At 40.0% G+C, this 27,382-nt stretch overlaps 1 protein-coding gene across 4 annotated transcripts in view; it reads right to left on the bottom strand.

The window, feature by feature from the left end:
* The window catches only part of Blm (Bloom syndrome, RecQ helicase-like), an 85,113-nt gene that overhangs the window by 51,225 nt on the left and 6,506 nt on the right, over nucleotides 1–27,382 (bottom strand). For 3 of the 4 annotated variants that reach the window (XM_005381505.2, XM_013512657.1, XM_005381506.2), the window contains exons 2-4: nucleotides 6,511–6,612; nucleotides 4,307–4,998; nucleotides 1,877–2,030 (exon numbers count right to left, since the gene is read on the bottom strand). In XM_005381505.2, coding sequence (XP_005381562.1) covers nucleotides 1,877–2,030; nucleotides 4,307–4,998; nucleotides 6,511–6,608 — 944 coding nt within the window. In that variant the 5' untranslated portion in view covers nucleotides 6,609–6,612. Of the gene's footprint in view, nucleotides 1–1,876; nucleotides 2,031–4,306; nucleotides 4,999–6,510; nucleotides 6,613–9,850; nucleotides 9,983–27,382 lie in introns of those variants that run through there. The other variant, XM_013512656.1, reaches the window with a different exon arrangement.

The following is a 27,382-nucleotide window of genomic DNA, read 5'->3' as shown; positions in this document are numbered from 1 at the left end:
TTTTTTTCAATCTTGTATATAACCATTTTCTAACTGTAAATTTATTTATGCCATGACAATAAATTGTACAGTCACTAAGAGGAATAAAGTATGAGTGGTGTGGAAAAATTTTTAAATAATGTTAAGAGAAAAGCAGAACATAAAATTATTGTTACATGTTGATTACAACAATGCAAAAATCAAACACATTTAGAGAGGATCAAAGTCAAACACAAAGAAAATGGTTTGCTGAATTGTGGGAGTACACATATGTCTTCTAATTTAAAATCCTACATAGTGGCTACAATGTCATTTGCGCCCCATGCATTTTTAAATAACCAAAGAAAAAAAAAGTAAGGCATTTAATGAGGACTCAGGATGGCCCAGGAGGGAGCACTGCACTGGGTCTTAGTCCATCTGTCATCACGTGCTTCATCCTAGGCAACTGCACACTCTTCCCTGGCCTCTGCTGTTTCTTGTTAAACGAGAATGCTGATTTAGATTAACTTTTTGCTCAGTACTGTAACCTTCTTTGTCAGGAAGGAAAAGAAGAGAGCTCTTATGGTTTTTAGTTTTGTCATCAAATAGTAACCATACTTCAACCTTTCCCACCTCTTCAAATATTCCAACACATGTTAGAAGGAGAAATGAAAAACCCGGAGAAATGAAACTAGATTATGTATGAAACCTTCTTTCCTCCCTAACTAAGATGGTATGCTATAAGGATCTGCTTCTCATCAAAACAGTGATCAAACAGTATAGTATATCCTCTGCCACAAAACTGGACTGTGAGAGCAGCGAGAGGTGGTAACAATAAGTAATTTAAACTATTGATGAGCCTGGCAGAATATATATTTCTCCCTTAGAACTACCAATTAACAATAATCTTGTCATTAATTTGCAAAAATTCAGTGAGTGACAAACAAAATGGCCAATACTCATTTGCAGGGCTAAAAAAACCAATATATATGTGCTAATTCATTTCTCAAACAATTAATTAGCTTTGTGAATTAGCTTTTCAAGTCTAGGAGTCTGGAAATGCAATAATTTGTATTCCTCATGTCAAAATCCACTACATAAAATTTGTTGGTGGTCCCATGTAACTAATCTAATGAGTTTCACATCTTAGAACTGTTATGGTTGATACACTGTGTCAACCTGAGGACTCTGGAGGTTTGGCTAAGTAACTCAGCAGTTCCACATCCTGGGGTAAAAAGGACATGCACTTACTGCTCTGGGGTGTTGTTCACTGTGTCAATTTGAGAAGCTAAAAAAGTTAACTAAGTGACTGAACAGGGGCCCAGGGTCCTTGCTTTACATCCACCATGAGCCTATGCAAGAGGAGGGCATGGAGACGATGTGAGCGCTACACGCCCCCTGGGTGGAGGTAGCCTGCTTACAATATAAGGGAGGGAAAGAGGCTTGTCCCACCCCCCTTTTTTGCTCTTGCTTTTGCTGTCTTCTGCTGCCTTGAAGTGTTCCCCTTGTGCCATGCCACCCCTGCCTTGGAGACAGCTGATTATAGACTGAAACCTCCACAAACTGTGAACTAAATAAACCTTTCCTTCCTTAACTTTGGACATTAGGTATTTTGTCTCAGTTATGAGAGAAAGTAACCAAGACAAGAACACTACTAATTTTTTAAGAATGTACAGGGGCTGGGGATTTAGCTCAACGGCACAGCACCTGCCTGGCAAGTGCAAGGTCGTGAGTTCAGTTTCCAGTACCAGGAAAAAATAAAAAAAAAAAAAGAATGTACAAACAGGGATTTTTTGATGCTTTAATTTAGATGCAAAATAAACTGCAGAAATACACATTTATGTGGAAATGATACTACACAACTAAATTATATCACTTAAAGTACCCCAGAAACAATGTTTACTATTAGTTATTTTACCTAAAACATTTCAAAGAGGAAGAAGAGGCAGAAATACTTTCTTCTTCTGGAGAAGGTGGGACAAAATCGATATCATCATTAAGCTCAACATATGTAGCCTTCTCAATTGAATGTAGTTCAACAACATCTTCCTCATTGTGCTTTTCATTATTATCTAAAGTAAAGCAGCAGATGAACATAGGTTATTTTAATAATTAACGAGACAGAAGGAACAGGGCACAAGCACCTAGGAGAGAGTGCTCCGGGCAGGCCAGGAACAGTCGCAGCACGCCGCCAGGAGTCCTCTCCTCTGGCCTGTTAATGTTGGCTGACTTCCTCCGAAGAGATTAGTGAGTCAACTGGACTAAGTCCAATGGACACAGGATTGAGGTCGAAGATTTGCTTAGGGATTTTTATGCCTATCTCCAGTTAAATCAAGAAACCCATTCTTAGTATTTTCTATTTAAGTAAGAATAACATGCAGCAAAGAAGTCTAATAGCATGGACACTGTTGCTTGTACAGATAACCCATCTTTACCTCACCAGAGGCTCCCTAGTTCCAGTATTAAAATCTCTTTTGGACTCAACACAACATCATGCTGATGCGCTCTAGGTTAGTGTTTACCAAGTGTTCTCTTTAGAAACAGCAACAACTCTCATTAGACTATAGGTCCGCTTAGTACCGATCACTTTCCAGGACTCATTCACCCTCATTCAGCAACTTTGATGAAATTCAGGTGTTAAAAATTTGAGTCGTGCGGTATGGAGTTGTGCATTCAGAGTCCCAGCTACTTGGGAGCTAAAGAAAAAGGATGGGGTGAACCAGGAGTCTAGGCCAGTCTAGGCGAGACCTCACCTGTTCATAAAAATGTGTCTGTTTCATATTTACAACTGTTGGTTACTTATACATATGGCTAAGGTCAGTTATCAAATTCTGGACATAGGTAATATCTAAGACCTGTCCAGAAAATACTTTAAACATAATTTATAATATAGTCACACCCCACGTTTTAGGTAACAGGCCACACATGGTACAGTGGTCCCCTACGATTAAAACTCCTCTGGTATTATAAGGAAATGCATTACTTATATGTTTACAGTGATGAGTTATGCACAATACATAGTAGGTGGTATAATGAAAGTAAATATCTATGTTACTGCTTTATGTATTCACTAGACTATACTTTTTATTATTTTAGGGTGCACTATTTATTAAACAAAGCAGCTATGAAACAGCCTCAGGCAAGTACTGTATTTTACCTTTAAGAAGTATTCCAAGCTGGAAGTGGTGGAACAACCCTATAATCCCAGAACTCTGGATGCTGAGGTAGGAGAATCTCCAAAAGTTTGAGGCCAGCCTGGGCTAACTAGTGAGCTAAGCTAGACTGAACAACATAGTGAGAGTCTGTCTCAAATTAAAAAAAGGTATTCTAGGAGAATGCAAAGGAGATGATAGCTCCAAAGACCTTTCGGTGGGATAAGATGTGCAGATAAGAAGATAGTGACATGGGGTGACTCAGCCTGTGTAGGCCTCAGTTAATGTGCATCAGTCTTTGTGTCTTAGTTTTTAATAATGTGTTTGTGTTTTAAACTAAGTATGACTACAAGAGTCAAAAGTTAAAAATTAAAGTTTGTAAACTACAAAAGCTAGAGTGAGCTAAGGTTAATTTATTATTGGAAGAAAATACCTTTCAACTCCCCAGTGGCCTGAGCACACAGTGTTTACAAAGCGGGCTCCTCCCACTCCATGTCACCCACAGCAGCGCCTGTCCTGCGGCTCGGCCGTGGCGAGGGCCCCGGCAGGCATGCCATTTCATCCTTCAGCCACATGTTACTGTGTCTGTCCTATATTTAGTTTGTGTAGCTCCGGGAACATTTCCCATTGTGATCCAGGTGCCCATGGTGCTCAGGACAGCACAGCCCACGCCACACAACCATGGGGTACATGGCAGGCCCAGCCCCAGCATTTGTGCAAGTGTGCTCTGTGGTGTTCAAACAATTATGAGAGGCCTAATGACACATTTCATTAAACGTATCATCATCATGAAGCAATGCTTGACTGTACTTTAAGGGCATGAATATCATTCATCTACATTTGGTGTATCACTTATGGCAGCAAGCCATTAAGGAATTATATATGCTGAAAAGCTCAGGGTCACTTTTCAAGTCTACCACTAACCAGACATTTTAACTTCCATAGATCTTATTTTCTTCATGTATAAACTCACCAAGCTATTCTTGGTTTCATGGAAATACTGTATTAGCAGAATAAAACCTTCCATTTCATCAGTATGTCCTGCCTCAAGAATGTGGCCAATGGATTATTCAATAAGCATGTCAACAGATCCTAAGACCCTTAAGGATGAAAGTTATATGGTATTTATTACTGCCTCCAATGCCTAGCTTAAAAAAAAAAAAAATTCAATATATGGAAATGAAGATAGTTTTTACCTCTTTCATCTCCCAAATGAATTTTCAAAGACTGACTTTCTTCACTCATAAGCGGTTGGGGAACAGAGTCGTCACTGATGCAAATCACACTACTTTTTAACCATTCCGAGTCAGCTTTCTCTTCCTTAGTCAAGTCTATCATAGGCTCGTTTTCAGACAGAGTCACATCTGCCTTTACAGTATTCGTTTTATGAGGTTGTGCTTTAAAAAAATTTCTCTTGGCCTTTTTTGATTTCTGAGCAGTGCTTATTCTTATGAGGTGATTTTTAGGTGGTGTAGCAAATACTTTTGAAGTTTCTGAAGTAGCAAAGTCATCCATGTCGTCCCAATCATTCACAGTGCAGAAAGAATCTGGGGAAGAACTAAATTCCAATTTCTTGAGAACAGCATCGTAGGGTTTCTTTACAGCTGACGTGTTTTGGGTAGTAGGCAAAGCTTCCTGTGGAGTTGGCAACAAACCTGGCAGTAATGGTTTTGAACCAGTTCCTTGGCCTTGCTGTCCCGATGCAGCATTTTTAAAGAAGCCATTCACCCTTGTCTGCTTGTTTGGGGTGTGGGGAGGAGGCTCAGTGAAGGAAAAGACCTCGGACACATTCACATCTTTATCACTTAACACTGGTGTTTTTGATACCGACACGCTAGCTATAGAGGCATCGTTATCTGAAGACGTTTTCTTTTTAAAAGTAAAGCCACTGGAAAATAAAGAAATATTGGAATTAGATGAATTCATTTGTTGTTGGCGCTGCAGACTGAACCGAGGGCCTTGTGTGTGTTGAACAGACATGAGTGAGCCAAATCCACAGCCTCCGAATCAGTGGTGGTAAGCCCACGGCACCCGTGCCGCAGCGGGCTGTCTGTCTCACTGAAAGCTCTAAAAGCTTCCAAAGTACTGCTAGATGAAGTCACAAACCCATCCACTCTACAAAAGTACAATTTTTTACTAACTCCTATGACATGTTACATTAATTATATTACAATGAGCAAAGAACGTTTCCTCTGTGTAATTTTAAAATTTATCCGGTAACTTAAATCATATGTTGGGTGCTCTGATCGTTCCCATACAGAGGCTAGTTACTCAGTTTGGTGCATACCCAGGCCTTCCTCATACTTTCTCAGGTTGGGAGTCCTTTTATCAGCACCTCCAGAAGGAAGTGAAGCACATGTAAGAAGGCGGCAACTCAAATGTGCCTACTTTTTGCTCCTCTGATAAAAATTTCAAGGAGAAAAAGAGTTAAAGACTGCTAGCTGTGCTGCGGTCTGAAGGACAAGTAAAGGAGACAGGAGTTCTGGCTACCTGCCAGATTTAAGAAAATGAAGGTCAATCAATGGTGACCCTTTAAAGCCAAGCCCTGCAGCAGTGTGTGCCACCTGGTAAGGGCACAACATTTAATACAAATTACTGTATTATTACATATCATTAGGAGTTTGGGGCATAACTTACAGGAGAGGGACAGAACCTGAGAGCTGCACTTTCCTTATACATTCTTTTGGGAAGAATATTATCCATTTAGTCAATAAATCTTTATTTAGTAAGTATTATGAGGTATAATAAAAAATAGGATGTTTAAATTGAAAGTGAAAAAATGTTTTATAGTAAAAGACACTTTGTCATTAATCCTCCTCAAAATACTCTCCCTCACTATCAACACTTATCATTCTGGCCACTTTCTGAAGCAGTTCTAAGTCCTCTTTTGTGAGTGTCTTTTTGTGGCTACATTGATGTCCTGAATCAATTAAAAATGTTTATGGCAATTTCTGTGAAATAAAAATTACTATGTGTCCCATTTCCCTTACTCATCAGATCTGGCACTGTAAGACTTCTGGCTCTTCCTCAAAGTCAAAATGACCACGAAGGGTAAACATTTTGAGTCAATTCAGGACACCGAGGCAGTCATGACAGTGCAACTAAAGACACCCAGGAAAGAGGACTTCCAGAGCTGCTTCAAAAAGTGGAAAGAACAGTGGGCTAAGTGTGCTTGAAGGGAAGATTTTGAGACGAGCTTCATGGCAATGTATCTTTTACTATAATGAAGTATTTTTTAAAAATCATGCTCTACCATTAACTTGTCATGTGGGAAATCAGTGAGCCTCTCTGCTTCATTTCCTCATCCGTACACTGAAGAGGCTGAAAGACAGGACAGACCTCATTCGTGTAACACAGTAAGTTGGTGCCTACATGATAGCAAACCATCCAATATACTTACCAAGATTTTGGTTTTGAAAGACTTGATTTATTATTAAGTTTTCTGGCTGAATGGCGCTCCAGCTGCTCTTGTAGATTATTTAGAGGAACAGCAGCCATGTTCCTGAAAGGTGAGGGGAAAACATCATCAGAGTTACGTACTTTGCACTAATCACAATATTTGTGGAACCAGATTCAAACAAGCATCAGTCCCTCTCTCTCTTTTAAAGTTAGTGTCTCTCTATGTAGCCCAGGCTGGCCTCGAATTCATGTTCCTCCTGCCTCAGCCTTCCATGTGTTAGGCATATAGCTGTGCTATCACGCTCAATTCAAACAGGCATTGTTTCAACTGTGCCCACAGTTATGAGAGATTTTTAAAACTTTGGTCAACTCCAATATTCAGGAGGCTGAGGCCTGAGGGTAGCCACGAAGCCAGCCTGGGCTACACAGTGAGTTCAAGCCCACCCCGAACTACACAGTGAGATCCTGTCTCAAAGAGAAAAAAAAAAATTGGTCAACAGATTGTTTTGATATTTATATCGGTAACACATAAAATATATAACCTTGAACTAACTGAAAGCTCACTTGAATAACAAAATCACTGTTTTCCCCCTCTTTCTCCATAAATGCTAAAATAAGCACAATAGCTATGAGAGGAGGGATTATTAGGGAAGGGATCACAGAGAATGGGCACCTGGTTGAGACTCGAAGAATAAATGGAAAAAGCTGGACACGGAGTGAGATAGGAGAGAATGAGCAAAGCAAACTGAAAGCCCAAAGAACAAATGAGTAGCTGAATTCTCTGCCCATGGGTGAAATAATCGGGAAAAAAGAACAGCACCACCAGTGAGTGCAAAAGGTCCCCAGCAAGACACCATTCTTCAGAATCGTCTAGTTTCAGCCTAAAAGAACTTTTTATTAAGCATATTTATGCCCCTTGTATAATAAATTGTTGTGTTGCTGAGCTATTGTCTAGGAAAATGTATAGCTTATGTTAAAATTACCAGAGCTAAAGGAAGATAGCTGTGATCTATGGATAGCAAAAATTTTTATTTTAGCTGATAGGTACAACCCCCTTTCCTGCTCTACCTTTACCTGAGACCTACTTTTACTTTATATTATGCATCTTAGGAGGATTAACAACGCTGGACGATATTTGTGGAAGTAAGTTTTATGTAAGTTATGTTCCACTCATTAATTATTAAAATAATCTATGTTTACAAAGAAACGATACATGTTTGTGGTGACAGATATGCTAATTACCTTCATTTGATCATTAATCATTGTATACATACATAAAATAACGCTGTCCTGAGATATGTACAATTATATACCAATTCATAAAAATATTCTATATCAACTGTTTTAAATGATAGTGAAAGGAAAAATTCAGAAGAAAATAAATTGTATCAGTTGAGAAATCTCTCCATGTTGAGTTTGATAAAGACGATTGTGGTATAGATTGCTCTCCCACCATCTCTGAAAGAAGGTATTATTTCTGCTGCGGCTTCTACATAGATATTTAATAATCATGGAGTGAGCCATCTTGGTATGTGAGTTACATCTCAACAAAGTTCACACACACACACACACACACACACACACACACACACACAGAGCAGACAGAAGGGTATAATAAACTATCACACATCTATCATCTAGATTCAACAATTATCAAACTCATCTAATATTTTTTATCTATACACACACCCTGAGGTTCTCGGGCCACCACTCAGAAGTCCACCTCCAAAAATGGCAATATTCAGCTGGATGTAGTGATGCACACCTGTAATTCCAGCACTTAGGAGGCTGAGGCAGGACTGTTTTGAGTTTGAGGCCAGCCTGGGCTACATAGTGAGTTCAAGACCAGCCTGAACGACATAGCAAGATCCTGTCTCAAAAAACAAAAACAAAAACAGTGATATTCAAGTGTAGTCATACCTTCTTCATTCATTAACTTGGAAACTTCTCAGTTTCAAAATAATGAGTTCATTCTCTAGCCACCTCCAACAGTTACATCCCTCTTCCCCAGTGCCATTGTCAACTTACAGTTTGAAACACGTCAGGTCTATTTCAGCTCAGTAGCTATGGTACTTGAGAATCCCTATGATTCCCAAATGGTTTTATGTTTAGCTAGTGGAAGCCTTTTCAGGGAGGTTCTTCAGTCCCTATGGCATAATCTTAGCCATCTAGGTCAGATTCTATACAGTGTAAAAATATGTTCCAGGCTTTTTTTTTGTGACAGGGTCTCACTATGCAGTTTAGGCTGGCCTTGAACTCCTGCCTCAGTCTCCCAAGTGCTGGGATGCCAGGTTCCAGAGTTGGTTGGAACCAGCCATCTGCCCAAGCAGCACTCTTTTTTTTTTTTTTTTTTTTTTTTTTTAAAGACAGGGTCTCACTGTATAGTTTAGGTTGGTCTTGAACTCACTATGTAGCCCAGACTGGCATCTAACTTGTGGCAATCCTCCTGCCTCAGCCCCAGTGCTGGGGTTACAGATATGTGCATCATGCCCAGCAGCCCTGCTTCTTTTTAATGGACAATATTTCAAAACCATAATCCCTGCATATTCTAAGTTACCTTTCAATTTAAAAACCTCTCTCCCTCCTTCTCTGTGTGACTCTCTATCTCTATATCCATCCATTCATCCATCCACTCACCTACCTACCTACCCTCCTATCTATCTATATACTATTTTCCCCCACAGTACTGGGGATCAAGCCTAGGACCTCACAAGTGCTAGGCAAACCCTCTACCACTGAGCTATACCCCCAGGGTTAAAAAGTTAACATATTTTAACTGACACATAGTAATTGTATACATTTATGGGGTATAGTATAGCATTTTAAAACATGTATACAATGTGTAATGATAGTATCAAGATAACATATATATATATCACCTCAAATATATATTATTTCTTTGTGCTAGGAATATTCAAAATTCTTCTCTATCAGTTATTTTGAAATATTCTACTAACTGCTGTCCACCACAGTTATCTTACTGTCAAACTGTACTTCTTCACCCGTTAGCTACCATCTCTCAATCTTTCCCTCTTCCCATACCTTTCCAGGCTCTGGTAAACACTAGTCTATTCTCTACATGTCTGAAATTGGATTAGGCAGTTTTCCTCATGCTCGGACAAAATATCTAACAACTGTGACTTAAAAGAGCCGAGCTCTGGCTCATAGTTTCCGTGGGTTCAGTGCATGGTTGGCTGGCTCAAAAGCAGGAGCGGTACGATGGAAGGGCTTGGTAGAAATCAGCTGCTCACCCCATAGCACCCAGGAAAAAGACTCAGAGGAGGAGCCAAAGACAAGAACACATCCTTCTAGGTCATGTCCCCATGTCCCCAGTGACTCACCTCTTCCAGCCACACCCATTCAACCTCTTAGCAGCACATTCAGCTATGAACTCATCAGCGGATGGCACCCTCTCACAGTCCAATCACCTCCCGAAGCCCCACCTCTGAACACGTGAGACTCAGGGAACATTTTAGGTCTAAATCACAACAGAGATCAATTTTAGCTTCCACACATATGTGAAAACATGTGGTATTTGTCTTTCTGTTCCTGACTTACTTATGCCTTCTAGTTCCATCCATATTGCCACAAAATGATAAGATTTCATTCTTTTTTGAGACTGATTATGTTATTGCGCACATACATATTTACCCACTCACCCACTGGAAGACACCTAGGTTGATTCTACATCTCAGCTGTTGTATAAAGGTCTCTTCGTATTTAATTTCCTTTGGCTATATACTAAGTCATAGTGTGCTGGATCATATAGTAGTTGTATTTCTAGTGTTCTGAAGAACTTTTATATTGTTTTCCCTGAGAGCTGCACTACATTACATCCCTACCCACAATGTGCAGAGTTCCCCTTTCTTGCATCCTTATTAGTACTTGTTACTCTGTCTTTTTGAAAACAGTCATTCTAATGGGGTAAGATATCACTGCAGTTTTGATTTGTTCTTCTCTGCTAATTAGTGGTATTTTCTATTTTGTTTTGTCTTTTGAGACAGGGTCTCACTATGTAGTACTCAGTGATCCTCTTGCCTCAGCCTCCTGAGTGTTAGGATTACAGGTGCCATCATGCCGGTTTGTTGGCCATCTGTATGTATCCTCTTTTGAGAAACATCTACCCAGGTCATCCTTCCATTGTTTTTTTGTGTGTTTGTTTCCTTCTTTGAGACAGGGTCTCACTATGTAGCCAAGCTGGGCTTCAATTTTCGGTGATCCTCCTTGTCTCAGCCTCCCAAGTGCTGGGATTATAGGTGTGGGCTGCTGTACCTGGCAATTCTTCCATTTTTAATGGAGGTTTTTTTTTTTAAAACTGTGGAGCTCCTTTTATATTCTAGAAATTAATCCCTTGTCAGATGAATAATTTGCAAGTATTTTCTCTCCTTCTGTAGGCTTTCTTCACGTGTGACATCTGTCCAGGTCAGAAAATCTGCTGTACAGAAACTTCTTAGTTTGATGTAATACCACTGGTCAATTCTTGCTTTCCACGCCAATGCTTTGGGGGTCATATTGTGAACACCTTTCCCCACCCAAATTTATTGAAGTATTTTCTGTTCTTTCCCTTTGTAGTTTCAAAGTTTCAGGTCTTTGGTTTGATTTTTGTATATGGTGTGTGATATAGGTCTGATTTCTCTCTTCTGTACATGGATACCCAGTTATCCCAGCTCTATTTCCAGCACCACTTATTCAGAAGACATTCCTTTCTCCAGTGTATGTATTTGCTGTCTTTGTCAAAAACCAGTTGGTTGCAAATGTGTGGAATTTACTTCTGAGTTCTTTGTTCTACTCCATTAGTCTATGTGTCTATTTTTATGCAAGCACATGCTGTTTGGGTTACTATAATTATATAATACTGTTTATTGAGACAGGGTCTTACTACATAGCCCAGGCTGGCCTTGAATTCTTAGTCCTAACTTGCAAGGCGCTGTGCTGCTGCGCTATACCCTTGGCCCAGTCCTAACATGTCTATCATCAATACTTTATAATTTTCACAGTAGAGATAATTCACTTCTTTAGTTAATTTATTCCTAGTGTGATGGTTAATTGTAACATCCAACTTGATTGGCTTGAGAGGTGGCTAGGAAATTTGTACAGCATACTTCTGGGTGTGACTGGCTGCGTCATGGGGTCTGACCTTGGAAACTGTATCTGGTCCCTGGCCCTCCCTCTTTGGCACTGTTCCCCTACTCTGACTCCTGGATACCATGAGTTGAGTGGCTTTCTTCTGCTGTCCTTTTGCCATAGTGGTCCTGCCTTAGAGTCAGCCAACAATGGAGCTTTGAAATCATGAGATGATGCCGGGAATATAGCTCAGTGGAATCGCACCTGCCTAGCAAGTGTGACGTCCTGTGTTCAATTCCTGGTAACTAAATAAATATGAAATCATGAGACGAAATAAACCTCTCCCTTCAATTTGAGGGTGTCATGTATTTTGTCCTGGAAATAGGAGATCTGACTAACACACAAGGATTTGTGGGGTTTGTTTTAGTAGAGCTTGTGAATTGGGCCTGCTTTCTTGACTTCCTTCTCAGCAATTTTATTACTGGTATATATTAAAATTCAATGACCTAATAGAGTTCATTCTTCAGCTCTAATACTCCTTTGGTATGCCACTCCCCCTTTTTCTTGAGACAGGGTCTCACTATGTTGCCTAAACTGGCCTCCAGCTACTGGGGTCCAGTGATCCTCCCACCTCAGCCTTCTGACTACCTAGGACTATAAATGTCTCCCATGGTACCCACTTTGAAGACCAAAAATACTGGTCTTTAGCCAGGTGCAGTGGCATATGCCTGTAATCTCAGCTAGTCAGGAGGCTGAGGTAGAAGGATTGCACGTTTGAGGCCAGCCTGGGCAACTTAGTGAGATACTTTAAATAAAATGGACCAGGGATATAGCTCAGTAGTACATATACAGCAAAGGAGTCTTCTTGAGGTAGTAAGAGAAACCAATGCCAAACAATAAATGATTGGAGGAGTCTTATCTGATCTGATCAGTGTTTTACACTAATAAAAATAATTTAGGCAAGAAATTGAGATGACCTTATATGACAAGAAAAGAAATACTGTTATGGGGTTTTAAAGTAAAAGAAAATAACTATGATCATTAGCCCTAGCCTTGTCTCTAAAATTGGCTACTGAGAATTGTTCCAAAGCTCGGAGTAGTGGCACATGCCTATAATTCCAGCTACTTAGGCAGCAGAGGCAGGAGGATCACAAGTGCAAAGTCAGCTTGGGCAACTGAGGGAGAACCTGTCTCAGAAGAAAAAAACAAGACAACAAAAACCTGTTCACACTGCAAGAATCACCTTAAAAAAATTTAAGCGAAGGAACTGATGATCTGAATGAAACAGGTCTATTAAACACACCCTAAGAATATTAATAGAAAAGGACTATATCTAGGAAGTGCATAGTTATTTATTACAAGCTTGGTGTGGTGGCCTATGCCTGTAATCTCAGCATTCCTAGGCTCAGACAAGAGGAGACGGTGAGTTCAAGCACACCCTGGGCTAAAGCCAACCTGGACTACATACCAGGATTCTGCCTGAAAAAAACAAAACACAAAAGTAAGATGTAAAAAATCTTTAATAAAACAAAGAAATAAGGAATGGCGAAACAGTTTAAAAAAGAGGGCAGAATTCCTTTCCTTTCAAATAAGTGAGATTAAATTTACTATTTTCAGGTGTATCAAAATTAGGGCTACTTTTCTTCTCAGGGTCAAACTTTCCCTTTCCTTTTATTCTTTTTGTTGTCATAAGATGGCTATTTCAGGACATCAAGAGACAGACTGCAAAAAAGACTATTCTAAGACATTTGCTGCCAGGTAACATTCAGATGTTTGTTTCTAGTCTTCGGCTAAAAGTGGAGGTTTTCGGGGGTGGTTCCTGAAAAATCCAGCCCAGTTCTAAAAGCCTCACCAGGCACGTGTTCAAGGAGGTGAAGCTCCCTTCCTCAGGGAAACAGTGGTGAGCCTGACCGAGAGCAATTATAACTCTAAACCTGAACTTCACCTCAACTGGGGCAGCAGGGGCAAGCCAGTCTGTCCTCTGATCAATGTAAACATCAGACAGGATTTTTTTTTTTTTTTTAATAATAGCACATGGGATTGAACCCAGTGTCTTGTGCATGCTAGGCCAGTGCTCTACCAGTGAGTTCCACCCTCAGCACCTTCCTCCCCACTTTTAATTTTGAAGCAGAATGTCACTACTTTGCTTGGGATGGCCTCGAACTTGTTATCCTCCTGCCTCAGTCCCCTAAGCAGCTGGGATTACAGGTGTGTGTCACCCCACTAGGCTTGACAGGAATTTTCAAAACTGTTACATCTTCTAGGCTGAGGCAGGAGGATTGCCACAAATTCGAGGCCAGCCTGGGCTATGCAGTGAGTTCAAAGCCAGCCTTAAATACATGAGACCCTATCTCAGGAAAAAAAAAAGTTCATGTTCTCTTCATTTATTATTTCATATATATGTAGTTTATCTTTTGGGAAAAGCCATATGACTGTGTGACTTACTTAGGGCTGTGAAAATTTATAATTTCATTATTTTCCACAAGAAAGAGAAATGCATTAATAACTGGGTATCAAGTGGTCTCCAAGCTTATTTCTCCAAGGATCTTCCATATTAGTTTTTATTACATAGGCTTTAACCGTCTCTCTTATTTTTTTTTTCTCCCCAGTACCGGAAATCGAACTTACGATCTTGCGCTTGCCAGGCAGGCACTGCGCTGCTGAACTAAATCCCCAGCCCCTCTCTTTTATTTTAATCCTTAGTAAAAATGTATTTAAAGTAATTCTCAGCCTTTTATAAGTAGGTTATTTCTCTTTCATTAGGTATAATTATAGTTAGGCATATAAGAAGAAAAATTAACACAATGGATTAAAAAATACAAAGGACCTTCAAGTTATATACCACAGAAGAGTTCAAGAATAGAAGTCATTAAGGCATGCTAAAAAGCTCAAACTATATTTAATTTATCTGACCCAAACACCACAGTATGAAATGCATAAAGCTAAAACGATTAAAAACATAAAGAGAAGTAATAGAAAGAAACATAATTACAAGTAGGTTTGGTATCACAACAGGCAGCAAATACCAGGAATTCTGAAGATGGGGCAAAAATGGAGTGGGGGGTGAGGAGCTCAGGTGGATCTGAGCAATCCACGCACTCTCACCAGTTTCCTTATTTGTAAAATAGGGAGGCTAAACTAGGTAATTTCTATGACTCCTTCTACACTTAGCCTTCTAAGATTCTACAGCTAATAGGTACTGCATAAAGCATAAATAAAATGGGGCATACAGAAAATACTACCTCAAACAAAATGCTGATGAGCAATCAAAAAAATGTTATATAGAAAAATTTAACACATACAAGAAAGTAGAGACTTAACAGGGTTTTTATACTTGAACAAGTTGGTAAAAATAAACTAATAAGTAAAGCAAAAGCAAAACTCAGAGAATTTAAAATATAACCTTAAAAATTGGAGCAGAGAAAAAAATTATGAAGCTATACTATTTTTAAATAGTTGTAATTAAGATACTACAACTCTAAATTGGCAGTGGTTCTCAGCATTTTGTCACACATTCCAGTTACAATCTGCTGAACGAGATAGACCCTCTGTCCATAAAAATGAGCATAATTTTATAATCTGTTTCAAAGGTTTCTAAATCCTACCAAGAGTCCATAACCTTTGGTTAAAAAAAAAAAAAATCTTTATTTGGACCTATCCAGAGCGGAAAACAGTGACTTGATTATGTAAGTTAGTATTTTAGAAGCTGGGCATGGTGGCACAAGCCTATAATCCCAGCACTCCGGAGGCTGAGGCAAGAGGATCGTTGCAAGTTCAAGACCAGCCTGGGCTACAAAGCGAGCTCAAGACCAGCCTGAACAGCACAGCAAGACCCTGTCTCAAAAAGACCAAAAAAAAAAAAAAAGAATCTTAGAAGGAACACAGAATAATTTTGGGGAAAATAGCAGGAAAGTCAACAAAAAAAAAATTAGGAGAACCAGTAACACCAAGAGGTCAGTTTTGGAAAGACTAGTAAAAGTGCAAATAATAAAGCAAAATATGAAAAGAGGAAACAGTATGTAAAGAAAAGAAATACAGTACCATGCATGGTGATTTATCCCTGTAATCCTGCCACCCCGGAGGCTAAAGCAGGAGGACTGCAAGTTCGAGGGCAGCCCTGAGATACATAGTGACTTCAAGGACAACAGGGATTATATGGCAAGATCCTGTCTCAAAAAATTAAAACAAAGACACAACCTAAGAGAAGCATAGAAGTACTAAGTTCCATAGTATGACTGCAGATTTAAAAATCTAAATTAAACAGACTTTTTCAGGAAAATATGAATCATCAATATTGATACAAGGAGAAAACAAAAATGAACTGTCAAAACAGGAAGAATGTTTAAAAACTTCAAAAAAAAAAACCCCAAAAATTCTATAAAACAAATATGGTCTTGATCCTAAAATAATCATAAAAATAATATAAACAATTCCATGCTTGCTAACTTCCAATGGGCTTGCAACACTGCCCGGCACAGCCACCTCTGTGTGGTCAGCTTACTCTCCCTCCCTCCTGCCACTTCCTCCAGCCTCCTTGAGGCTCTCAGACCACTGCGTCCAGCGCAGAGAACGAGAACCAGCACAGCGGCTCAGGTTCTCTGCCTGAAACCGCGGGTGCCTGACTTGTCTCCCACTTCTCAAAAGCCTTGCTTGTACCCACTCTTCACAACACTCTTATTCTCAGCTACTAGCTTCCTTTAGCTTTTAGGTATGAGAGAAATTCTTCCTTCGGTGACAAATGAAAACACAAACACACTCACATGACCCGTGTCCTCCGCATACAGACCTCTGGTCCTCACGCAGAGCTGAACCTGAGGAACTTTCCCTCTCCACTTCCCACTGCTCTTCTCACACAAAGCTGGCTTCTCCCCATCACAATGCCAGCACCAAAAGAGGGTCACTAATCTCTACATTAATTAATCAACAGCCCTTTTCAATTCATAGCTTTCCTGACCTAGCAGAAGCAGCGACTATACTCTGTTTTGAAATACAGTCGGTGCCTTCTTTCTGATGCTCTGGACAGTTCGTTCCTGCTCAGCCTTCCCGTGTCCTCAGGAAAACCTGCTATTGTGGCAGCAGCATAACAGTGGTTCAAAGCACAGGCTCTGAGCTGTATGATATGGGTTTGCATCCTGTACCTGCCACTAGCTCCGTGCCCTAGGACGTATCACTTAACCCCTCGGAACCACAGATTCTCCTTCTAAGAGATGCTACCACCTTGGAACATCTGTGATGCAAACTGAAGAAATCAGTATTTTTGGAGTGTTAAGAACGGTGTCTGGTAGACAGTTGGCAATATTCGGTGTCTGATCAAGTCCCTTCTGATGCACCTTATAGTAACTCGGCTTTCCACGCAGTATAGGTGCAAGCTGGCATTCACTCTGTAATTGTTTGATTGGCTGTTTTCTCCACTAGATTGTAAATATCACACAAATATGGCCCTTTATCAGTTGTTTGATCCACAACACCTTTAAGTGCCTAGAACTCCACTAGTATTTACTGGAAGAATAAAAAACAACATTAAGGAATATAGAAAAGATTCCTTTTTTTTTTTGGTACCAGGAATCGAACTCAGGACCTTGCATTTGCCAGGCAGGCGCTTGTGATGCTGAGCTATATCCCCGGCCCCTAGAAAAGATTCTTAAGAGGTTTATAATATCATCAACCATGGCTATTCTCAGAAAGGTGAAAGTTAGAAAAACATTACGTGAAACCAGTAGTATGATATACAGTATTATCTCAACTGCTTCATAAAAACTAGTGTGATTAGATCAATAGGTTTACAGAGTACATATCCACTGAGATACAATACACATGCAGCAACATCCACTACTCTTTGGTGTGTAACTGAGTAAATAACTCAATTGAGGCACAGAGCAGTCCCCGAAACACAGGATTCCCTGTACCAATTGGCTGGTTAGATTAATTTCGATAATTTTTCTTTACTCCTATATATGAAATCATACAATATCTGTTATCAATGCATTATTGAAAAGACATCAAATAAAATCCAATCATTTTTAACATATTAAAACGGAAGTATTTAAAATCAAAGACTAGCTGGCTGTGGTGGTACATGCCTATCATCCCAGCACTTGGGAGGCTTAGGCAGAGGATCACTGTGAGTTTGAGGACAGCCTGTGTTACATAACAAGACCCTGTCTCCAAAGACGTCTGTCGAGTCTTGAGAACCTGAACATCAGTTTTGACAGAGCAACACTGGAGGAAAAGCAGAGCCCAAGGCATCAAAGTTTAAGGCTCACCCACTATGAGAAGTCTTCCCCTACAAACCAGCATTCCAAAGAGCTACATCCTTCAAGAAACCAAAGTCAAATCCAACTCCCACTCCCAAGAATCCCACAGAAAAGTAAAGTTACCTACTGTTGAAGAATGGAGTATAGAAGATGCTAAAACCACAAGTTTTCAAACAATCTTTATCACTTAATTTAAAAAAAATGTACAAGTTATGAATTTAGGATTAAGGTGAGCCTAACTTCAAGGTACCTGGCAAGTATAAAACCTCTGGAAAAATACTTTTGTTGTTGTTGCTGTTTTTTGAGACAAGGTCTAGTTCAGGCTGGCCTTGAACTCACTATGTAATCCAGACTGGCCTCAAACTCACAGCAATCCTCCTGCCTCAGCCTCCCAAGCACTGAGATTACAGACGTGCACCACCATGCACGGCTTGGAAGAATACACTCTTATCCTACCCTGAAATAATTAGCACAAGTAATGTTTAAAGACAATGCATAGCAACATAGCCATGCCACATGGAAACAGCACTAGGAGTGAACCGGTAGACAGAGACAAGTGTTATCAGGTTGGAGAGTGAAAAGCCAACTGTTCACAGCATGCTGACAGAAATAATAGACAGGCTTGGAAGTATCTACAGGAAACAGCTAGAGAATCACCTTGCCAACAGAACTTCCAAGAATGAAAAATAATTAAAATTAACAAGACAGTTTTGCCACACTACACAAAGCTAGAGATAATCAGCAAACTGAAGGGAAAGGCAAAACCTGCTTCCAGGACCTACTTCCAGTGCCTTGGATTTTTCACATTCCTACTTGGTCCAAGACTTCTGAGCAAAGGACATGTTGGGAGCACATGGCCTTGGAAGTGAAAGATGACACCGATCTGGGGTCACACACACAGCCCCCCAGAGCCATCTATAGTACAGGTGAAGCCCTCTCCTGCCCTTCCCTGATGACATTTCCTCACACTGCAGAGAAGGAGAGCCCGAGGACTTTCCCTCTCAGAGGCAGGGAGATGTGCCCTGGTCTCTGTGAAGGGAAGGTGTGCATATGTCCAGATGTCCCCCTTTAACAGCTCAGCCTCCGAAAGTCAGGCTCCTCTCTGGCTCTGTCCTGAACTGCATGTGCACGTGCAGGTATTCATTAGTGCTCAGCACATCCCTGTGGGAATGGGGCAAGTGGAATGATTCAGGACACTGCTGGCCACTTGTGCTGTAACATACAACTTGTATCTGACCCAGTGTTATCACTACATGCACGCTTGCTTATGTGTGTATACATAAACAACTAGCAGGTAGAGCTGGGCATGGTGGTGCACATCTTAATCCCAGCACTCCAGAGGATGAGGCAGGAGAATACTGCCAAGTTCAAGGCCAGCGTGGGCTACATAGTGAGTTCAAGGCCAATGTGGGCTGCATAGCGAGACCCTGTCTCAAGACAACAAAGAAAACCAACAAAGAAACTAGCAGGCTAAAATGCTATCTTGATCCAGGTGTAGTGGTGCAGCCCTAGAGTCCCAGCACTTGGGGGGTTGAGGCAGGAGAGTCACTGCAAGTTTAAGGCCAGCCTGGGCTACATAGTCAGTTCAAGGCCAGCCTGAACTACATAGCAGGAGCCTGTCTAAGTAAATAAATAAATATTTTTTAAAATGCTATCTTGCAAGTAGAGTAAGTACAATTTTAAGTCCTTCATAGTGTCTGACTTAATAGATGCATACACCAGAGAGAAGATATAAAAAGAGACAGGAAGACAGGAAAAAGCCTAATATAAATCTAGCCAGAGTTCCAGAAAAAAAGAGAAAACAGGGCAGAATTAACATTTGAGAGTATAACAGCTGGAACTTTTCCAGCACTCATTAAATAACTAGTTCTTAGATTCAGGAGAGTCAACAAATTCCAAGCAAGAGAGAGAAATATTACTGAGTAACATCTGGACAAAAGCCCTGATTTCTCACTGGGGGTAACTGCAGAGGTGTGGAGTACATGCTTCAGGGGGCCCTGGAACAGACCCCCAGCACCAAATGAACAAAACTCTGATTTCTCCTCAGCACAAATGGAAACCAGAACACAGTGGAATGGCATCTTCAGTATGCTGGCAGAAAATAATCTAGAATTCTTTTGCTCATAAAAATATCCTTTCAAGACTGGGTGTGGTGGCACACACCTGTAATCCCAGCATTCCGGAGGTTGAGGCAGGAGGATCACTGTGAGTTCGAGATTAGCCTGGCTTATAAAATGAGCTCAAGGCCAGCCTGAACTGCATGGCAAGATTCTGTCTCAAAAGGACCACAAAAAAAAAAAAAAAAATCCTTTAAAAGTCAAGAATAAGGGGCTAGGGATTTAGCTCAGTGGCACAGCGCCTGCCTGGCAAGCGCAAGGTCATGAGTTCGATTCTCGGTACCGGAAAAAAACCAAAAATAAATAAATAAAATAAAATAAAAGTCAAGAATACTGCACCAGGCATGGTGGCACATGCCTGTAGTTCCAGCACTTAGGAGGCTGAAGCAGGAGGATCGCTGTGAGTTTGAGCAAAGACTGGTCTACAAAGCAAGTTCAAGGCCAACCTGAACTGCATAGGGAAACCCTGTCTCAAAAAGACAACCACAACAACAAAAATCAAGGATACCTAATTGTATACCTCATCTACCTACCTACTTACTTACTTGAGCTATCTACTGGCTTCTGGAGACAGTCTCACTACATAGTTCAGGCCAGCTTTGAGCTTGCTATGTAGCATAGCCCAAGTTAGCCTTGAACTCATGATCCTTCTGCCTTAGCCTCCTGCGTGCTGAAATTACTAGCGCATACCACCACATGTGGCTACCTCAGAGGTGAAATATGTACTTTATTTATTTTAGTGGCTTATCCTCTTGAACCCAAGGCACGGCTCCAGCCCACTGAATTGTACCTTAGGAGGCTGAGGGAGAAGAATGGGAAGTTCAAGGCCTGACTGGACAATTTAGTGAGATCAAAATTAAAAAAAAGAGGAGGGGCACAACACAGGGGATAGCTCAGTGTGAAGGCCAAGTTCAATCCCCCAGTACTGCCCAAAAAAGGTGAAATTCACGGTATACGAATCATATCTCAATAAAGCAGGTTATATATTACAATAGTTTTTAGTTGCAGTGGTATAAGAAATACAAAAATTTATCAAATAGTTCTTTGCTCATGATACTGTTATAGTTACTTATACAACACTGCTAATACCAGAAAAACAAATGGTTGCTCACTTATTAATTTTTTTATTCTAGCACGGCTTCAACATCATACCAAAAGAAAACAGAACCCCCACAAAAAGAAAAATTGTGAATGAACAAGAAAAGGACAGATGAGTACTTTTTCACTGAAACAAATAGAAATGAGTCACGTACTTAATTTGTAGGGAAACTGTGTCAGTTCTCAAAGATTATCATTGGAAAAGACATGTGAAAACCTGCTGCCAAATTTGACACATATCAAGGAATATGTCATAAAGATAAATTAGCAGAACTGAAAAGTCTGTTATCCCAGAAAAAAGTTAAAGTTATAACTCAAATGGACTTTTATAAAAGCCAGTGATGTGGTAGCAAACCTCAAAAAAGTCAGATTCATTCACTGATAGTGAGTTTAGGAAGCAACGCATGAAAAGCCTGGCAGATATAATTTGGCCTATAAAAAAATAAGTTTTTCTAAAATCAGTTTGTCTCACCAGACTGTAGCCAGGCAAAATGAAGAAACAGGAAAATCTATTGCAAGAGATTTGGAGAGTAAAGCTGCTAATTTCAAACTTCATGCTTTGATGATAGATTCAAGTACTGATGCAACAGATAGCAGCTCAACTCCCATTTTTATCAGAGGTACTGATAATAAATATAATGTCACTGAAGAAATGGCTTCTTTGGTGCCATTAAAAGACACAATAAACTTTGTGATTTCCACGAATCAGTAAAAGTAACATTAAAGCAACTGTCTTTAACTTTTAGCAAAATGTCTGGTTAGCTACCGACGGCAGCCCAAAGATGGTTGGTAAAAAAGAGACTTACAAAATTAACAGAAGATGATGCAATTCCCATCAGCAACTCACACTTGATGAACTATCAGTGCGCTGTACACAAAGATAACTTATGCATAAAAACTTTAAAAATGAACATCAGGCAGAAAGTTTCAAAAACTATGAATTTCATAAGGTCCGAACAATTGAATCATTGCCAATTTCAGGAGTTCTTTTTGGTTTTTTGGGGGGTTTTTTTGAGCCAGGGTCTTGCTCTATAGCTCAGCCTGTCCTTGAACTCAAGGCAATCTTCCTGCCTTAGCTCGCAAGTGCTCAGATTACAATTGGGGGCCACCAGCCCAGCGTTGCAGGAGTTCTTTCATAAAAGTATATATGCTGACTATGGAGAAATCACTTGCTTTTCTGAAGTAACAGGGTAAAATACTGAAACAATTTTATGATTAACAAAACAAAATCAAGTCTTCTATGGAATCAAAAGGAAAGTTTGTGCCAGATCTTGAAGATGAAAAATGGGTAAGTGATAACATTTTTGGTGGATTTGACCACTAATTTAATGAGTTAAACATGTATCCTGAAGGTGACAATCAACTTGTCTGTTCTATGCCTCAAACCATAACAGCACTCAAAACAAAATTTAAATTATGGCAAATTCAAGTTATGGTAAACACTTTTATGCGTTCCAATACGTTGGCTACACCCAGCCCTGGGACCAGTGAAAAACATGCAGTCTTGCTTTCCATTTTGATATAGGAATTTGAGAATCAGTTTCAAGATTTCCAAGAAAATCATCAATTATTTGGTATATCTGTGATTCCATTTTCAGCCAACATACAATCACTGTGAACTTCTAAATCAAATAGTCACACTCCAATGCTCAACTCAAGGAAAAATTCGACCATGTCTCTTCATTAGTCGTAAGACCCATCTTTCCCAAGGAAAACACCCTCCCTTCACTATCACGCCTTCTTATCATCACTTTTGGCAGTGTGCTCGTTTGTGAAAAGCTTCGGGAGACCACCTTGCTGACTCACAGACCTGCAACCACTTCCATCAAACTAGACACTGATGCGTTAGTGTTGGTATCACAGAAACAAGGTCACATGCCCCACCAGTTTTGTTTATGCTGCTTTTTTGTTTGTTTTTATTTTTTGAGACAGGGTCTTGCTACGTAGTTCAGCTGGTCCTGAATTCACTATGTAGGCCAGGCTGGCCTTGAACGCACAGCCTTCCGGAGCGCCGGAATCACAGGTGTATTACCACCACGCCCAGCCCATTATGCTGTTTTTAAAATGTCATTATAATAAAATTTTAAAATAAAGTAAGTTTTGTTACTTATGCACATTAACTATATTATGTATTTTATACATGGCCCACGACAGCTCCTCTCCACTGAGGGCAGCCCAGGCCCACCTGAAGGTGGCCACAGCAGTACAAGGAACTGGCAAGGGCACAGTGCACCCCACTCCAGCTTTCAAAGGAGCTCAGCCCTACCACGGCTTCAATTTTAGCCAAGCGAGGCCCATTCAGGCTCCTGAACTATGGAGCCACATGGTAAAAAAAATCTGTACCATTCGAAGTCACTAAATTTAATCTAATGAAGGATGTAAAAGACCTGTATGTTGAAAACTACAGTACTCTTGAAAAAGGAGATTGAAGTGGATATCAGAAAATGGGAAGCTATCCCCTGTTCTTGGGTAGGAAGAACCAATACAGTGAAAATGGCCATAATTCCAAAACTGTTATACAGATTTAATGGAATTCCAATAAAAATTCCAACAGCATATCTCACAGAATTAGAGAAAACTATCCTAAAATTCACTTGGAACCAGAAGAGACCTAGAATAGCAAGGCAATTATGGACAACAAAGGCAAGGCAGGGGGCATCACAATCCCTGATTTGAAATTATACTATAAAGCGACTGTGCTAAAGACAGTGTGGTACTGGCAAAAAAACAGACCTCAGCTGCATAGCAAGACCCTGCCTCAAGAAGAAAAAAAAAAACTACAGCAAGCAAACAAACAAAAAAACAGACCTGAATATCAATGGGACAGACTAGAAGATGCAGAAACAACTCCAGACATATTCAATTCAGCCACCTTATATTTGACAAAGGTGCCAAACATGTTCACTGGAAGAAAAGATAGCCTCTTTAATAAATGGTGCTGGAAAAACTGGCTCTGCACATGCTGAAGATTAAATTGGATCCACATCTTTCACCATGCACTAAACTAAATTAGGAATGGATCAAAGATCTAAATATTAAGACAGAAACATTAGATCTGCTGGAAGACAGACTAGTTAAAACTCTTGAAGACATTGGTGCAGGCAGACTATCAATACAACCCTGATCACACAGGAACTGTCACAAAGAATCAACAACTGGGACCTCATCTTCTTAAAAAGCTTTTGCACAGCAAGAGAAACCACCAACAGACTTAAGAGACAATCCACAATGTGGGAAAAAATATTTGCCAGCTGTTTCTCAGACAAAGGTTTACTGTCAAGAATGTATGAAGAACTGAAAAAAAAAAAAAAAAAAAAAAAGACCTCCCAAATGTAAAGACCCAGTCCAAAAATAGGCATCAGAGATGAATATACTTTTCAGATGAAGAAATACAAACAGAAAATAAATATATGAAAAAATGTTCAACATCACTGATCATTTGAGAGATGCAAATTAAAACAACACGGAGATTTCATCTCATCCCAGAAAGAACAGTTATTATCAGAAATCAACCAATAACAAATGCTGGTAGGGCTGTGGGGAAAAAGGAACGCTTCTCCACTGTTGATGGGAGTGTAGGCTGGTACAACACTGTGGAAATCAGTGTGCAGATTCCTCAAAAAACTAGGATTGGAGGTTCCATTTGATCCAGCTAATTTCCCTTCTGGGTATCTTCCCAGAAGAACTGAAAACATCGTACCACAGCGATATATGTGCACCCATGTTTATGGCAGCACAATTTGTAATTACTAGATCTTGGAAACAACTCAAATGCCCATCAACCAAGGAATGGATAAAAAAGATGCGGTCTTTTTATATAGAGTATTACTCAGCCATAAAGAAGGATAAATTAGAAACTTTTATAGGCAAATGGATGCAACTTGAGACCATATTCATAAGTGAAACAAACCAGACACAAATGGGTAAACATCATATTGTCTCCCTAGTGAGAAGCTGACAGAGTAAATGTGATCCAAAATGTATAATACATATTGTAAGACGGGAAAAAACTTCAAAAGGAAAGAGAAACTGGTTTAGGGGAAGGGAAAAGAAAGGGAAAAACAAAAGGAAAAAATACACACACACACACACACAAAAGATAGTTAAAATAGTTATACTACTAATTTCTCTCAGTTCACTGAAAAGAAAGGTTTGTGCTAATATTGTTCGGACAATTAAATGCTGATATTAAATATGATGAGTAACTAATTTAAAGATAACAACATGCAAGGTATTAATCATTGTTACCCTCCCATCATATTGTTTTGGAATTTGGGGGGGGGATTGTTTCTTTTTTTAAAATAAAAATAAAAAAAAATAAAGTCACTAAGTTTGTGGCAATTTGGCAGGTAGCTGTTTTATGTAGGCTGCTAAGTGTGAGGTCAACACACAAACAATCCTATTTTCATGTCGCTGACGAAAAGCTATAAAACAAAACTTCTGAAAGCTTATTTACAATGGCATCAAAATTTAAACATCCCCAGATGATATAAAAAGCTATGACATATCTTTTCAGAAAATTTAAATAATTATTTAAGGAAAGACACAAACAAATGAACCAGAATCACGATCAAAAGACCGTACTGTCAAGATGCCCATTCTCCCAAACTGACTGACGGCTTGATGTAAATCCAACCAAAAGTCAATGTTTTTCTAGAGAAACTTAACAGCTGAGTCTAAAATTTACAGTGGTACCTGCTTCACAAACTCAATTCTACAATTCTAGTCACAAACCAAACTGGATGAGAAGTGAATCGAATTTCCCCACAAGGTTAACACTGAACCTAACCACTGTATTTGATTTGGTTCTCGTCAACTCAGTTTGCGACCAGAATCGAAGAAAGAATCTAGTTTGTGAACTGAGGTACTACCGAATATGGAGACGTAAAATTCCAAAAATATTGAAGATACCCTAAAAAATTACAAGGTGAAAGATTTGCTCTGTGAGGTATGGAAAGACCTGTGGAGAAATGCCTTTAAGAAGGAGCTATTACTCGTACACAAACAGGCAAACAGATGAGTGAAAGACCCTAAAGAACTATTATGGTTGATACATTGTGTCAACTTGAGTGTAGAAGCCTAACTAAGTGACTCAGCTGTTCTACCTCCTGGGGTGAAAATGCCCTTACTCTAGGATACTGTTCATTCTGTCAACTTGAGAAGTTTAGAAGGTAACTAAGTGATTCAGTAGGGGGCTTACATTGTAAACATCCTCAGCTTGTGGAAGAGGAAGGCACAGAGATGGTGTGGGCATGGGCGGACAGAAGGCATACAATATAAGGGAGGAAAAGAAGCTTGCTTCCTCCCCTTTTTGCTCTTGCTTTTGCTGTCTTCTGCCACCCTGAACTGTTGCCCCTGTGCCATGCCACCGTGCCTTGGAGCCAGCTGATTACAGACTGAAACCTCCACAAACTGTAAGCTAGATAAACCTTTCCTTCCTTAATTTTGGGTGTTGGGTATTTTGTCTCAGCAACAAGAAAAAAGTAACTAAGACAAGAACCCAGAAACAAGCCCAGGTACAATCCAAAACAAACATGGTACTGCTGGGCACCAGGAAGGACAGTCTTTGCATAACTGGTGCTTGGACACTGGATGTCTACACAGCAAGAAAGAAAATTTAAACTCTATTTCAAGCTGGGCATGGTGCTACATGCCTGTAATCCCAGCACTTGGGAGGCTGAGGCAGGAGTAACACCACAAGTTCTAGGCAAGCCTGGGCTACAGAATTCATTGCCAGCCTGGTCTACATAATGAGACCCTGTCTCAAAAAACAAAAACAAAAAACCAATAATCCTTCTTCATACATATAAATCACCCTGAAGTGAAATGCACATCTAAATGTAGACAAAATAATAAAGCTTTTAGAAAAATAATGAAAAATAACTTCATAACCTCCAAGAGATTTTTTTAAATAATACATAAAGCACTACGACTATTCTCATGCCCAACAACGTGTTAGGACTCATGGGACTCAGCACGGTGGTTACAGGTAAGATGTAGACGGCAACTCTCCAGAGAGTGCAGGAAAGGACATCAGGTGGTGCCTCTAGGAACCTGTGTGCTCCGACCCAGAGACAGGACACTTGTCAGGAAAATGCAGCTCCCCACGTGCAGTGTTTCTCCCAGGAAGCCTGTTACAGGCTCAGAGTCTAGGGTTTCTACTGGGGCTGGTTACAGAGGCACCTCTGCCCACCAAAATGTCAGGCGCCCAAAGGAAAACAGGTGTGAGAGGCAGCATGGGCCAAACAGCCTTATCAGTAGCAACCATGTTAATTCCTATCATTTTGTTTTGAGGTCATGTATCGTTTTTGTTGTTTTTGTGTTGTTTTGATTTTGTCTT

Source organism: Chinchilla lanigera, unplaced genomic scaffold (assembly GCF_000276665.1).
Source record: "Chinchilla lanigera isolate Chin_1 unplaced genomic scaffold, ChiLan1.0 scaffold00015, whole genome shotgun sequence".
Lineage (NCBI taxonomy): Eukaryota > Metazoa > Chordata > Mammalia > Rodentia > Chinchillidae > Chinchilla > Chinchilla lanigera.
The sequence above is the reverse complement of the archived record's forward strand: the minus strand, read 5'-3'. Positions and strand labels throughout refer to the sequence as shown.